Source organism: Astyanax mexicanus, chromosome 13, assembly GCF_023375975.1.
Source record: "Astyanax mexicanus isolate ESR-SI-001 chromosome 13, AstMex3_surface, whole genome shotgun sequence".
Taxonomy (NCBI): domain Eukaryota; kingdom Metazoa; phylum Chordata; class Actinopteri; order Characiformes; family Acestrorhamphidae; genus Astyanax; species Astyanax mexicanus.
The window spans coordinates 44,353,270-44,370,118 of record NC_064420.1 but is presented as its reverse complement, the minus strand read 5'-3'; the positions used below and the strand labels follow the sequence as shown (position 1 = coordinate 44,370,118).

Here is a 16,849-nt window from a genome sequence, read left to right as displayed (position 1 = left end):
TAAAGCAGATTAAGACACATATGACAAATTAAATACCTTCCAGTACATCAGAAACACCAGTAATACAGTAATTACAACACACAATGAATGAATTTGCATATTCCGTCCAACACAGCAACCAATCAGATTTCAAATTTCAGTCAGGGAAGTTAGAGACACATTTGACTACCCTGTGTACATGCATGTGGCTAACAGCTAATCCAGATACTACTCACTGTCACATAGGTGGCAAGCGTAAACAGGTTCATAGTAAAATGTTTTAGTGTAATTTAGCCAAAGCATATCCAGGTACATAAGCTAATAGCGAAAAAGCTTTCGGGAGCAGACCAATAACAGCCACACTGAGACCCACAAGAGGACCTAGTCTCAATCCGATCCTAAACGAACACAGAAGTGGTTTGTTTGTGGTGGGAACGTGATCTGACCTTAATCTGACCCCAATCTGACCCAACTATTAAATAAGTATACTAATACTAATAGCTGTTCAGGTACAGTTTAACTTGATTTATTACCCAGATGATTGTTTCAGTTACAAACTGTAACCATTCCAGCTCTGACACCACTTCAAATTAAATTTAGGGTTTGTACGGCTATGAAAAACCTGGAAAAGTCATTTAATTAAAATAACAATTTCCAATCCTGGATAAGATTTGGAACAAATAAAAAAACACAAAGTTTTGGAAAGGTCATGGAAATTTGGTCTACAAATCTTTGCGTTTTCGTTATTGACGAAGAAAATCTATTTTGAGCTAACAAATGCACCAGCTCAGAGTTAATTCAGTAATTTAAGCCCACATAATGGAGCTCTCAGGATCTGACACACGTTTTGTTATTGAAGATTGTGTGAAATTTTATTTTTTTTATTAGATTCATTTTAGGATTACTATAATCTTTTTTGATTGTAGTTTTATAAGATTTTTTGGTTTTATTGTCCATGTCTGCACTGATGTTCTAAAATCGTATGGTTATGAAAAGTTGCCTTGAAGGCATGGAAAAGTGATACAAAAGTGCATGAACCCTGAAATATGCAGTAGTCCAGAACGCAGGACCTTCTTCCTGTATTTACTTTCATGCTCCGCCCCAGACAGCTCTTTCCAATTAGCAGAGAGAACGTGCTCACGTGGTTTGATGGGATGCATTGTGTAGCACTTGAGGTTTTCCTTGTGTGAAACTAAACCAACTCAAGGAAAAACGCTCCAGATCTACAAACTTATTAACTGATTGTAATTTGGACCAAAGAAAAGAAGAACTACAAATGTGAAATTACCATAGTCTCATGGGCTTAGCTCTTTATTATATTTGCTGTGTGAAAACAGTTTAAATCTTACTTGTTCAGCTGCAGTGTACACAGTATTATTTGTTATGTGAAATGTGCTGCTAATCAGGGCTTGTTGTTGTGATCTGATTGCAGGAGTCTGATGTTTATTACATCCCTACCAGCGGCCTGTCCGGAGAGAATCTCACCACCAAGAGCAAAGAAGCAGAGCTCACTGCCTGGTACAGTGGACCGTGTCTGCTGGAACAAATAGGTGGGTGTTGGTGTGTTGGTGTGTTGGTTTTTTGGGATGTCCAGTCATTTTCTAGAAAATGTATCTATTAATGCTTCATGGTGTGCAAAACAAATACTACAGCTCATTTAGCAACACATCTTATAACTTTAGGTCTTGTAAATTGTAAGATTGAGCTTCTGTGCATCTCATCAATAAACCAGCAGGTTCACCTCTCAGCACTGGGTTCTTGGGTCTGGGTGGAGTTTCTATGTTCTGCCAGTGTGTGTGTAGGTTTCCTCCCACAGTCCAAATAAATTTACATTACATTACATTATATTACATAGCATTTAGCGGACACTTTTATTCAAAGCAACTAACAAATAATGATAACGCAAAAACATTTTAAGGCAGATCCTAAAGGAGACACTAAATTCCACTGGGTGGCGAGACCTGTAAATCTAAGCTAAGTTCTTAATAAAAAAAAACATTTCAGACGAATCAGACAAGTCAAACAAGCGCTGAATGTTAATTTACACAGATTTCTTTCCTGAAAACTGTTGGGAGAGTAAATCGCTTCAGTTTATTTACAGTAAACTTAGATTTCCAGATTTCCATTAAAGCTGAAGCACTAGCATAGCAGTAAGCCACTAATGCCACCCGACAGCGCTACACTGAGGAACCCGAGCGTTCTGGTCAGCCAGGGCGATATTAGCTAGCGGTTTATCTCACGTAGCTTGTTTTTAATGTGGTACACACGCACACTACAGTCCGATATACTCACCTCTGGCTAATTAGTGCTTTAGTATACTGCAGTGCAAGCAGGGGTTAGCGCTGTGGTTAGCGGCTAATGCTAATACTGCTTTAGTATACTGCAGTGCAAGCAGGGGTTAGCAGCAGGCTACAGGCTGATAATACTCATGTCTGAATGGGAAAATAGAGATTAGCAGCTAATGCTAATGCTGCTCCAGTTTCAGTGCTGGAGAACTTAACTGAAACTCCTGTATAACGCTGTACTTTAGTGGAGTGACTTTATTGCTCCTTTATACCTAACTGGAAACATTTATACACAAAGCGCACTGGATTAAAAGGCACACTGACAAAAAAGGGTTTTAAGTGCGTCTTATAGTGTGAAAAATACCCACCCATGTATACATTACATTACGTTACTTAGCATTTAGCGAAAACTTTTATCCAAATCGACTTACAAATAATGATATACATTATAAATAGAGGACATGGAAAAAATTCAAGATAAAAAACATTTTTAGGCAGGGCCTAAAGAAGGCCAATGGTAATTTGTGGGATAGAGGAGGAAAGGAGGAGGAGAAGGAAATGAGGTTGGAAGTACTTTGTGTGTAGTTAGGGGTGTTAGGAGAGTAAGTGCTCTTTGAAGAGCTCGGCCTACAGGAGTTTATTAAAGGTAGCGAGTCCAGTAGTTACTCTATAAATCTCTATATTGCTCTATGTATTGTGTGTATTTATGACTCTATGCCAAAGTCTATTGGTTGGAACTCTGTCTTGGTCAATACCTTAGTGCCAGAGTGCCTGAGTGTTTATTGTAAAGCATCTTCGGGTTCCTCAAAAGGCACAGACATCTAGCCATAATGTGATCCATGCCAAAGGTGTGTGTGTGTGTGTGTGTGTGTGTGTGTGTATTAAAAAATTCTTAACTGCTTCACTACAACCGCAACTGTCTAACCAGCTATACGAGTGGACTGAGGAAAACGCTGGCATATAAATAAAACTTTCCATCAGTAAACGTAAGACTGAAACCTGTAAAAAAAATAAATGCCTTTTATTGACACAGAAATGGAAAATACTTTGTATTTAAACAGCAGTTACCATAAAGTGATTCTTAGGCCTGGGGGAAAAGAAAATTACAAATAGCATTACTTATAGCATAAATACACCTTATTACACTCAATTCAAAGCTTGTTTGATCTGGTGCTAGGTTTCAGGTGCTTCAGGTGAAGTTTTCTCCATGATAAAGTACATAAGGTAACTAAATAAACAACCCAGTGATATGAAAACTCTATTTTTTGTATTGTATAATTTGTAGTAATATTAGAGTTTTACTGAACAACACTCAACACATCAACACTAAATGCCCAGATAAACAACTTGTAACTTGTTATTTTTACTGATGTCTATTACACAGTACTGTACACACAGGTCTCCTCATCTACTATCAGGTGTTTGGTTAATTAGAGAGCATCACTAATTTTCTTTTTGTCAAATATCTTTCCTTTCTCCCTCCAAAAAATCTAACAAATGGTTAATTGACTATTTCCCCACTCCTACGTCAAAACATCGCCCCCCCCCACCCCACCATTAATTTTCTGCGCTCCCCAGTGGAGACACGCCGCACACTTTGAGAAACTCCTGGTATAGCAGCGTGTGAATAACACTATCTGTTGTCGTTTCGGTTTATTGTACTCTACGGCTTATTTCTCACACCGTTTCTGCACGATCTTTATTTTACTGAGATAAGCACGTTTCATTCTTACCAGAAAAGTCCCGTTTAAGAACAACACGCAGGTCCAGAAGCTCCCTCACGTCTGAATCATGTACCAAATCCACTACTGCAGCGTTTTTCTCTCTGAAAACTGAAACTCCACTGGAGAACTGAAAACCACACATAATTTTCTGCTTTGCCATCCAAATTCTGTGGCTTTTAGCAAAAAAAAAATATAGTAGCAAAATGTGGCAAACAACCCAGTGGCCTACCATATAGGACTAGACTGTGTGACAAAAACCTACATTTCAATATGCTAAAAGTTTGGTGAATACAATATGGTGAACTTTTAGGTTGTATAATCTTGTAAAAATTGTTTTTAATTTAATAATCTTGATATATTGCCCACTCTCACTCCTGTAGCGGTGCTTGTGACTAATAGTGGTACAGTCTTTTGATGGTTTTAACAAACTAAAATGGAAAGAAATTAGTGTTATCGAAACTGTCCATTTTGCCAGCTGTGCTAAGGAACTGTGCTAAGCATAAACTTTAAAGCGTCAGAATTAGAAAGTGAGGCTACTCCGTAGGGCTGCACGATATTACTTTGCAAGAACACAGTAAAACCACAGTAATGGGCCCTTTAATGAGACATTTAAATTGCTTTTTAAAAGAATTAAGATAAATAAGAGCGTCTTTCTGCTGTAACTGGAAATATCTGCGCTGCAAATCTGTGCTGGACTGAGGTGCATAGCTTTCAACACGTGCATGCGTTTACAAGCACATACCCAACCACGTGGATGGAGGCCATGCAGTTACCTCATGTTTATTCTGGACCCCCCTCCCTCTCACGCTTCTCAGGCAGCAGCAGCCTGTCACTCACACAGACACAGAGACAGTGCTGTGTATCTACTTCTTGTGTCAACAATCAAACCATTGCAACATGACGTGTTCAGTGAATTAAAATATTTTGTTAAAATGGTATGTAAAACTTCAGTTTCAAAAACAAACAGGGAAGAGCCTAGTATAAATGCACGGTGGAGTTGCAAAATGGCCGCCGAGAAAAATTGCCTAGGTCATGCCCAGGCTCTATAGTTTCATCTAGCTGTTGAGTTGAGATGTTTCAGTAGTAGCAAATGTTTAATAATTGATATTCTGATACTTTACCATACTTACGATGGTGATAAATATTAAGATTAACTATTTCCTCCAGCTAAACAGGACTAATTGCACACATCGTCATAAAATCTGCATAGCAACGATATGTTCAGAAAAATGCGTTCTATTTATCACAATACAAATTCTTTTTTTTTTTTTTTATCTCACCCCTAATAGAAAGCTGAGGTGTATAGGGAGGATGATTTGCGCTAAACTAAACTGCAATATATTGCGTAATGAGCTGACAGTAACGTAAGAGTGGTAGTGATTGTGGCATAGAGTAAATTTACAATTTATCGGAAACTAGATGCACTGGGTACCGTAGGTGTGTGCATGTAGGTGTGAAGTAGGTGGAAAGTAACTGTGTGTGTGTGTTTGTGTGTGTGTGATAATCTGTGTAGTAGAGATTTTCACTCTGCCAGGTGTTTGCACTACTGTGACTCAAACAAATACTCTCTCTCTCTTTCACTTCAAGTCTTTTTATAATTTAATTACATTAACATAAGGTCACTTAAAATCACAGTGCTAATGTTAATACATTATTTATTGTTGAATGTGTTTATATACACTGCAGAAGATGAGGGTTAATTATAAATTAATGCGATCAACGCGTTTATAACCAGTGCTGCTCCCTATTAGACTTGAACTGAAACTGTGAATTTACACACACACACAATATACACTTACTGGATGCAGATCTCAATATTTATTTATTCTAATATACATTAGTAGTGTGCAATATCTACTTGTGCAACATAGCGTGATATTAGTTTAATATTCTCCAGAGATCTTTGACATTTTTACTTTTTCCTGCTTCTGTGTAAAGGTGTACTATATTATATTGTATGCAATGATGTTGCAAAAATCCACATCGAAAACAGTCTGTTTTGTATTTGTTTTGTTCACTGTATTTATTTTGATAATTGTTTGCAGTAATGTATGCACTAAATATGCAACACTTAATTTTTTTTAAATATGGATCATTTTTATGTAGATTTTTAAGGAAAACAGATTGTTGCTGCCAAACAAAAAATACTCATAGAATAAGATGTGACAAAAACAAGCACTGCCCTCTTATTTCCACTACGACTGTTTCTATGCATTCGCATGCACTAATAAGTCTGATTACTGAGCTAAAATTAAGTTATTCTCTCTGTCTCTCTCTCTCTTTTTCTTTCTTTCTCTTTACAGACTCATTTATAGCTCCTCAGAGGTCGGTGGAGAAGCCTTTCAGACTCTGTGTCTCAGACGTCTTTAAAGGTTAGCTCACAAAATATACACACACACACACACACTATTTTTGTTGTTGTAACTGCAGTGAAGTGCTTGGTGTATGTTACCGCTATGCAGCGGGGCTGTAATAAAGCATTTCAACACAATTATATAAGGAATAATCTGAAGATGTGCATCGTGGGAACAGACAATTCTCCGTTCTCTTCATTATAAAATCTTTGGCAGATGAATTGTTCAACCACCAGAAGTCCAAATCTCGCCTCTCCTCACTCCCCCGCTGACCTGCACTCACACTGCGTTTAAACAATCCGTGCCCGAGCACACTTACATCTTACGTAAGGCTGTCCGATGGGTCAGATAATGTTCCAGACTCCAAAACATTACGTTGGCTACTTGGTACACCTTAGGGTGTACGATTTAATACAGGTTATCGCCATATATTGCACAATATATATTATAAAAAAAAGGCAATATGTTGCAGTTGTTTAAATCACGTTTTAGGAAAACTATTACGCAGAACAATAACAGCCGCATTACGGAGGGCGAAAAATGACGAGTATAAATAAATAACATATAAATATATAACTGTTTAACTAAATTAATGAATACATGATTTATTTATTTATTTTTGCATTTATTTATTTATATATTTCTTCATTTATTTGTTTAACCATTTGATTATCATTTTATATATTTCACCATTTTTACATTACTACAGAAATAAATAAATGTAGAAATGTTAAAATAAATAAATTGACAAATAAACAAACAAATAAAGAAATAAAGAAATATATAAATAAATACATGCAAAAATACATCAATCAATACATATATATGAGTAAATATTTATGTATTTATTTGTGCATTTATTAATTTATACTTATGCCGTTTTTCGTCCTTCGTACCACATAGCAACAGCCTAACAACTGCCTGGAATCTGCATAACCTATTATATGTGACCTTTTCTATTTGATCATGCTGTTTTTTGTTCATACTGAAGGTTGTATGTAACTATATAGTATCTAACAGTGTGGCCTGTTCTCCAGATCAGGGTTCTGGGTTCTGTGTGACGGGGAAGATTGAAGCTGGGTACATTCAGACTGGAGACAAAGTCCTGGCCATGCCGCCCAATGAGACCTGCACTGTGAAAGGTAACACACACCCTGTAAACCAGGAGACACCACTTATCTAACTCTAGATCCACTCGAGTAAAAAGAGAGAGAGAGAGAAAATGAGACGGAGAGAGACGTTCACTGATTCTGCTCTGTAGGTATTAGCCGTAGATGTAGTAGTCTGGAGAAAAGTCAGTAAATCTAGCGTCAAAAATGCTAAGTATCCTCTTCAGTAACACAGATGCCATGAAGTACTGACAGAATTGTCTTGTGATATATGGAGTATCCCAGAATCACAGTATCGTGATATCATTATTATCGTGGGCAACATATCGTGATAATATAGATCACTTAAGTCGTGTCGTAATTTTGTAGTCGTCTTCATGTTGTTTATGCCCATATTTGGGGTTCAGTGTCTAAGCGGTTCATGTAAATGGGAAATTTAATGGGCTTTTCAAAAACTGGCCTCTGTCACATTCTGTCGTAAATAAATATGTTCAGAACCCTGTACTCCTAAATATCACTGGATGCTAGGGGTGTGACGAGACACTAATACCACGAGACGAGACGAGACACGATATTGGGTTCACGATAACGAGACGAGATTTAAAAATTACATTTTAAAGAAAACTTTTTTTTTTTTTTTTTTTTTTGGACAAAATCATATGCCACAAACTTAACAGACTGGTTTCTCTCACACATTGATTCTATAAGGAATAGAAATAAGAATAAAAAATATAGTGCAAAAAATAAGTACAAACCACAACCAGTCATATTAAGCCTATGGTTTGTGTTTTTTAAATCTCTTGTAATTTAACTATGCATAACCATAACCAGTTAGATTAAGACTATGCTTGAAGTGCAAACAGAGACAGAACATTTTTTAAATACAGTACAGAGTTAAGGGATTAGTACAGCTGCCTATGAAACAGTCACGTGTAGGATTTACTTTCAGTATTTATTTATGGTCTGTGTCTTGTCTGTTACCGTTTATTGTTTTCACTGGAAAGCCAAAATGCAGCCAGACATACAACTTAAAAGTAGCAGAAGCATCTTCTATATCAGGAGTATTTAATTATATGAAATAATTAAATGCTATATCCTGTAAGGTTGTTAATGATGTAAAAATATAGAAGAAGAAGAAGACAAAGAAGAAGAAGAAATGCCTCTCTGGACAGATTTTGTTCACATTTATGCTCTGTCGCGCTCGGCGTGACTAGTTTCCGCCCGTTCTCGTTTTTCCGTCCGTTCTCGTTTGTCCACCCGTTCTCGGGCTCCCTATCTCCTTATAAAGGCGGTTTAACTCGGGTTCGATCCCGCGTGAGGAGCGGTGTGTTTGCTTATTTATTTTTTTCCTTACCGCGTCTGCATAGATCTGATTGACTGAAGAGAGCGTTTGGTGATCTTACCCCACACGTGATTGGTCTGTGAATTTACTGCGCCGCACGTTACTGTGGAGAGAACTAAGGTTAGCGGAGGGTTAGTTAACATTACTGTGGAGAGAACTAAGGTTAGCGGAGAGCTAGCTAACGTTACTGTGGAGAGAAATAAGGTTAGCGGAGAGTTAGCTAACATTACCGTGGAGAGAACTAAGGTTAGCAGAGAGTTAGCTAACATTACTGTGGAGAGAACTAAGGTTAGCAGAGAGTTAGCTAACATTACCATGGAGAGAACTAAGGTTAGCGGAGAGTTAGCTAACATTACCATGGAGAGAACTAAGGTTAGCGGAGAGTTAGCTAACATTACAGTGGAGAGAACTAAGGTTAGCAGAGAGTTAGCTAACATTACCGTGGAGAGAACTAAGGTTAGCACAGGGTTAGCTAACATTACCATGGAGAGAACTAAGGTTAGCAGAGGGTTAGCTAACATTACAGTGGAGAGAACTAAGGTTAGCGGAGAGTTAGCTAACATTACCATGGAGAGAACTAAGGTTAGCAGAGGGTTAGCTAACATTACTGTGGAGAGAACTAAGGTTAGCGGAGAGCTAGCTAGCATTACCATGGAGAGAACTAAGGTTAGCGGAGAGCTAGCTAACATTACTGTGGAGAGAACTAAGGTTAGCGGAGAGTTAGCTAACGTTACCATGGAGAGAACTAACATTAGCGGCAAGCCAGCTAAAATTAGCGGAAAAAGAAGGAAGGTTACCAAAAAAATTATTACTACAATTTTGGGTCTTATATTATATTTATTGAGGTCTTTTCAGCTTCTGTTCTGTGGTTAAAAGGCCCCTGTTCTTTGTGTGTGAGGCTCATATGTGTGTGAAGTCGCAGCCTGCTGTTCCCTGATAAATGAAGTTGAGCTCTAAACTTTTTGCCACAGGGAGGGGCTGTGTTCAACCCCACGCAACCAAGCATGCACCGCGGCATGCAGTGGTTCTCTCCATTGAAATTAATAGAATGCGTCGGGGCTTAAAGGAGAACTCTGGTGTAAAATGTACTTTTGTTGTAGTAAAACATGATAAAAAAGTACTTACCTTTGATGAATAGCACACCTCCGTTCTCCCACAGCGTTCCGAGATCCAGAAATTTTTACTAGTTTGTCCAAACACCCTTCAGACTTGGTGATACGGGGCATAATTTACCCCAATAAATCACTTTTTATACTGTTATCCAGCTCAAAGTAGCTCCACACCTCCTTGCTAGAATATGGGAGCCTTGACATTTAAAACGAGGCAATAACTGTCCAAGAAGCTTATTAAAAACCACTGTTTACGTCCCATAACGCTAGCTTCAGCTCCGATCGCCGCCATTACTCCTGGCACCGGCTGCTACGTTATGCGGAGTCTATAAAGAGTCCGAAGTTCTTCAAGTGCCAGTGGACACGTACTATTATTGTAGCAGTTCTAGCTCTAGACCAGCAGTTTTTAAACTGTGGAACTTGCTTGTGAAGCATCCTGAGGTGGTTCACCAGATTGCCTTGGAAAATTTGCTTCAGTATTAACCAGTGATTAAATGCTTAACCAGTTTAATACATGTACACAAGCCCAGTCTTCAGATCTTCACTCTCATAACTACAGAACTGTGATTATTAACATCTATTTTATAGGTCCTAGGGTAGAGCCCTGTGGAACTCTGCAAGATATGCTTCAAATAGTTAATCTAGGGTTCCAAACAATTGCCAAAGTAGTTGGCATATTATGTGTGGAAGTTAAATCTAGCCTAGGGTGTGTGAGTGTTTGGCACAAGTTTCTTTGAAATGACTTGTAGGCAAGTCAAGTAGTTTTACTGTCAATACTGCATATGTACAGGACATACAGAGAATTGAAATTACATTACTCTCCTTTCCAACAGTTACAGCAAGTACAGAAAATAGGATTATAAATAAAAAAAGAGTGGGAGACACTATAATCTTTTTTTTAAATTTGCTGTAACTTTTGGTCATGGTAGATACATGATCTAAAACATTTGATCTACACTGTTGTATAGAGTTAAGAGCCTTTGTTTAGAAGTGTGTGTGTGTGTGTGTGTGTGCGCGCCTTAAAGACAAATAGAGCAACAAGAAGGGTTTTTGAAACGTGACACTGCCCTCTTCTGGCAGCTTATAGATAAAGCAAGTAACATTGATACTTTTCTGTGCAGGAATTACTCTTCATGATGAACCATTAGACTGGGCAGCTGCAGGTGACCACGTCAGTCTGACGGTCACAGGGATGGACATCATTAAAATTAAGTGAGTAAAAGTGCAGCAGTTTTAGATGCATTCAAATAGTGTTGCTAATTTTCTTAATATTAATATAGTAGTGCTTCTCAGAAAAATACAATATCATTGAAAAGCTACTTTATTTTAGCAATACAGTTCAAAATATAAAACTCATATATTATATAAATGTATTACACACAGAGTGATCTAATTTAAGCATTTATTTATTTTATTGTTAATGATTATGGCTTACAGCCAATGAAAACCCAGAAATCAGTATCTCTGAACATAAGAATATTATATAAGACTATTAGTACTTTTGGCAGTGTGGGCAGTGTGCCAAGTCCTGCTGGAAAATGAAATCTCTATAAAAGTTGTCAGCAGAGGGAAGAAGCATGAAGTGCTGTAAGATTTTGTGGGAAAACAAAACTGCACTGACTTTAGACTTTAATATAAATAAAACACAGTGGATCAACACCAGCAGATGACATGTCTCTCCAAACCATCACTGATTGGTGGAAACTTCACACTAGACCTCGAGCAGCTTGGACTGTGTTTCTCTCCACTCTTCTTCCAGACTCTGCTCCCTTGATTTCTGAATGAAATGCAAAATTTACTGATGGCCAGTGATGGTTTGAATATAATATTATAATTTTCTGAGATACTGATTTTTGGGTTTTCATTGGCTGTAAGCCATAATCATCAATAATAAAATGCATAAACTCTTAAAATAGATCACTCTGTGTGTAATACATCTATATAATATATGAATTTCTGAAGTAAAGTAACTTTTCAATGATTTACATTTTTTTTGCGATGCACTGTTGTATATTTTTATTTTATGTTTAATAATTAATTTGTTGTCTCTGTTTAGTGTGGGATGCGTGTTCTGTGACACAAAGGAGCCTATTAAAGCCTGTTCTCGTTTCCGGGCCCGAATTCTGCTGTTTAACATCGAAGTCCCTATAACACAAGGCTTTCCTGTGAGTTTATACTGTTACACTTCATGCTGTTGACTTAGACAACATACTAACTTATGTCCAAATGTTTGTGGTCATCAAAAAAAATCTGATTTATTTTCAAGTTGCACCCATTGCACACACAGCTTGTCTATTTCCTCTAGAAGAGTACTGCTAATAGAACTAGAATCTCTATATTAGATAAGCATGAACCTATGGAGTGGCATAGAGGGGAATAAAACCTATATCCTTGATTAGGCTTTCTGTGCATATAGTAAACTATAGTGCTGAGTGGTATACTGGTTCATACGGTATACCAGAAGAGGCTTTTCACTTGAGACACTGCGGAGCGCTGTGCAGAAGCACACAGTGAAAAACAGCGCCTGCAAAGAAGACACACAGCTCGCTAGATAATGCTAGCCAGTAAGCATTACAAACTAACACACTGCAGTGAATGGAGAACAGACATGATTACATACTGGAATTGCACAATCGATCCTCTGCTAAAAGAAATGTTCCTCTCGCGCTGCAGACAAACCCAGAATCGGTCATTTATTCAGCACAAGAGATTAAACTCCCTAAAACGATGATGAACAGACCAATAGAAACTCTTTGAACTGACCTGAAATAAACTCTTTTTACCTTGACTTCCATTGAAAGTTCACAAGGTTTTTTCTCTCTCCTGTAAAGTTGCTGTTTTGGAGATAAGAGTGTTTCATTGGACAGCGTCGACATATTCCTAACAGCACAGTAACTCACAAACCTATATTAAAGCCCAGTCATGCAAAAAAACAAAACAATAAGAAAATAAATAAATAAACAAGATAAAAAAAATACTTATATACCGTGAAACTGTACATTTTTTTAGAACCACTGGACGAGACTATTCTCATGTATTGAAGTAGTTCTTTTTGTTACCATTTAGTTAAAACTGTGTTTCTGATTCTCAGGTTCTGTTACACTATCAGACAGTGAGTGAGCCTGCAACCATCAGGAAACTAGTCAGCATATTGCACAAAAGCAATGGAGAGGTTCTGAAAAAGAAACCAAAGTGAGTATGTGTGAATCAACATAGTGACCAAGGATCAAGGAACATGTCCACATGATGTTAGAGTTTATAGGTGTCTGTTTGGAAGTTGGAAACTTTGAACAGTGTCTGATCGTTGTCTGAATGTTGTGTGTAGGTGTTTAAAGAACTGGGCTGCTTCATGCTCCGATATGTTGGCTCTACCATGGCCTTAAAAAGTCTTAAAATGTCTTAAATTAAAATCTGGGTTATTAAGGTCTTAAATTTACTGTAGGTACTACATTTTAAAATGGTCTGTTTAATGCCTGTTGGAAAGCAAATATTAACATTAGTGGCGAGCTAGCTTTACCGTGGAGAGAACCAAGGTTAGCAGAGAGCTAGCTAACGTTACTCGAGAGCTAGCTAATGTAAGCGGAGAGCTAGCTAACATTAGCGACAAGTTAGCTTACATTACCGTGGAGAGGTTAATGGAGAGCTAGCTAGCGTTACTCTAGAGCTAGCTAATATTAGCAGTGAGCTACGTAGGTTAGCGGAGAGCTAGTTAACGTTACTCGAGAGCTAGCTAATATTAGCGGCGAGCTAGCTAACCTTACCAGAGAGCCAACTAACATTAGCAGCAAGTTAGCCAACATTACTGTGGAGGGAACTGAGATTAGCGGAGAGCTAGAAAAAGTATCCGGAGAGCTAGCTAATATTAGCGGTGAGCTAGCTAACGTAACCAGAGAGCTAGCTAACATTAGCTGCAAGCTGGCTAACGTTACCCGGAAAAGAACTAACATTAGCAACAAGCTAACTAAAATTAGTGGGGAAAGAACTAAGGTTACCAAAGAAGAGTCATGAGTACATTTTTGGGTCTTACATTATATTTATTGAGGTCTTGAAAAGGTATTAAAAAACATTAAATTTGACTTTTAAAATGCTGAAACCCTGTTTTAATAAACCGTGAAATGTTATGTTTAGGTGTTTAACTAAAGGCCAGAACGCTGTGGTGGAAATTCAGACGCAGAGACCTGTGGCTTTAGAGCTTTATAAGGACTTTAAGGAACTGGGCCGCTTCATGCTCCGATACGTTGGCTCTACCATCGCTGCTGGAGTCGTTACAGAGGTAACACTGCTGCCTATACCCACATGCATTTCTATACTGTGTGTTACAGGTGCCAGATAATGCATTAGAACACTCTGCTAGGTAAATATATTGGATGATTATGTGATCAGTGCTTTCTTAACTGGGCAGGACTGTTAGAGTGAGTGAATCAGATGCAGCAGTGCTGCCGTAGTTCTTAAACATTGTGTTTAGTCACTCACTGTCCTCCACTCTATTACACACTCCTACCTACAGCTGCTCCACCCTGTAGATAAAGTAAAGTCAGAGGATGCTGCCCACCGGGTTCTCTAATTGGACAATTATCAGTACAGCAGTAACACTAAGGTGTTTAAAGGTCTCCCATCTGCTAAAATCCACTTTTTCTTGTTTTTTGTAAAATATTATAGATCTCTCCTAGTTGTATATGCATGCTGTACAAGAAACTCTTCTTCAACCTCCATTGCCTGCAGTAGCTAGTAGAAGAAAATGTTCAGAAAAATGAGTCGATCAGGAAAAGCACCATGTCTACGTCAACCCGTGAATTAGTATTCATGAGCTGAAGCCAAGCAGTGACATCATCTCGTCAGACAGGAGCTAACAGCACTAGGAACATCATGGCAGTTCATTACATTATTTTATTTGCGCTAATAACACATCAGTGTTTTATGCTCCTTTCAGAGCTAAGGAGCAAATGGTTAGAATTTGTCTATGGAACACTTCCAAAAAAGTACAATTGAGATAGGTAGGTGTATGTTTAGAACAATTCTGTTTACACTAGTTAAAAGGGAAAATCCAGCTCTGCTACGATTGGACTACCCACTTCTGTGTGTAACTATAGGTTTACATAGGATCTCCGGTGGATTTGGCGTTTTACAGAGATTCTAAGACTAGGTCTGTGGCTGAACTTCACTTAGCAGGGCATTATTACATGTTGTAAAGTAACAAATGACATTGCCAAGACTGATATTAGTGTCAGAATGTTGTTATTTTAAAATGCTTCTAACTGTTGTATGTCGTGCTGTTAACCAATCAGAGGTGATATGTCTGCGTGTATGAATATGAAGAGCTCATGAAATCCTATCGTTTTCCCCCACCCCACTCCTCCACCGGATTAAAGTAGCGTTATACCGGATCACCGGAGCACTTTTTTTTCTCCACAAAAACAGCTCACATGGCATTCATTCATACTAGAGACCACAAAAAGACATTTAAAAATAAATGAAAAAACGATGGAATGAGACCTTTAAAAACTCCAGCAGCGTGTATCTGCTGTATCTGATCCACTCATTGTACCAGCACAACACACACTAACACCATATACACCACCACCATGCTAATCACTGCTAATCACTGCAGTGCTGAGAGTAAAGAAGATTAAAGAAGGATAAAATAGAAACAAAAGGACTACAAAGTTCTCCTGTATGATCAGTGGAGCTATATATTTTATACATATAAAATTTTATATGTATAAATGTAGTAAATACAGGTGTATATATAATGTAATTTTCTATATATGCAGATATACATATGTGTACAGCCAGTGATATTCTTTAGTTGTAGGCAGGCATGCTTTTATTATGTTATTAATCCATATTTTTTCTTTCATCGTAGATCAAAGAGTGAACAGCAGCTGCATCCAGGTCCTTCAAAACATGCTGACTGGACTGAGGAGCCTCTGAACAGAAGTGCAATTCCTCCACCCAAATACACACACACACACACACACACACACACAGACAGACAGACAGACACACACAGGCTAATATTACCCATCATCACCAGCTCTTCCACATCCAGCCCTGCCTGTATAAAGGCGCCCAACGGCTGTGTCTGCATGTACAGACATCTGCAACCCTAAACACATCACATTCACACACAATACACAACACACACTCTGTGAGTCCATATTCCCTTCCCTCCAATCACTGTTTGCATCTCTGATGAGCAAAACAGCAGGACAGTGTTTTGATTATTTTATTGATCTAATATTTACTTTTATTTTTATTCAGCATGTAAATCTTAACCTGATTGAAAATCTGGGAGAAAAAAGGCACTTGGTGGGATGTTTTTAGGGCATATTGTTTGAGGACATTTCAGAGTTATTATTTAAGGGCTTTATCATCAGAGATTCAGGGAATATGGGTGAAATTTTGCATTGCTTCAGTTTACAGCTTTCTCTCAACTTACCCTCCACCTCCAACACTCCTGCAGCTGAACAGGAACGAGCTGCATTATTAACAGAACCTCTCAGACCCATCAGAGCCATCCCCATGAATGAAGCTTCTCTCATAATGCTACGGATGAGCTACTAATATCAGCTGTGGACCTGAAATAACACTAAAAGGGAAGAGAAGACGTGAAGAGGTGAGAAGGAGAGCTGGTGAAGTAAAAGGCCAGACAGGGTGCCATCATATAGGCACCTACAGTAGGCAAAGAAGGAAATGTGAACTGGCAGCTTTCAAACTCATTGAAACTGAAAACTGTTTTGTTTGGGATTGACTGAAGATGTACAATAAAATAAATAAAATAAATGAAATAAAATCAAGAACATAACTGCAGATATGCTGTTGGCTGCTTCTTTTGATGGTCTGTTATGATACTAGTGCTCATTCAACCTACAGGGGTTGGTCAATGAAACTGAAACACCTGGTTTTAGACCACAATAATTTATTGTCTCGACAGACAGTTCTGGTGG

The 16,849-nt window shown here is 38.1% G+C and overlaps 1 protein-coding gene across 1 annotated transcript in view; it reads left to right on the top strand.

Annotated features, from left to right (window-relative positions):
- The window catches only part of hbs1l (HBS1-like translational GTPase), a 58,235-nt gene extending 41,523 nt beyond the window's left edge, over window positions 1-16,712 (top strand). The window contains exons 11-18 of the mRNA XM_007257841.4: window positions 1,412-1,529; window positions 6,292-6,360; window positions 7,380-7,484; window positions 11,024-11,114; window positions 11,959-12,067; window positions 12,994-13,094; window positions 14,031-14,175; window positions 15,766-16,712. Coding sequence (XP_007257903.4) covers window positions 1,412-1,529; window positions 6,292-6,360; window positions 7,380-7,484; window positions 11,024-11,114; window positions 11,959-12,067; window positions 12,994-13,094; window positions 14,031-14,175; window positions 15,766-15,777 — 750 coding nt within the window. The 3' untranslated portion in view covers window positions 15,778-16,712. The remainder of the gene's footprint in view (window positions 1-1,411; window positions 1,530-6,291; window positions 6,361-7,379; window positions 7,485-11,023; window positions 11,115-11,958; window positions 12,068-12,993; window positions 13,095-14,030; window positions 14,176-15,765) is intronic.
- The last annotated feature ends 137 nt before the right edge of the window (window positions 16,713-16,849 follow it).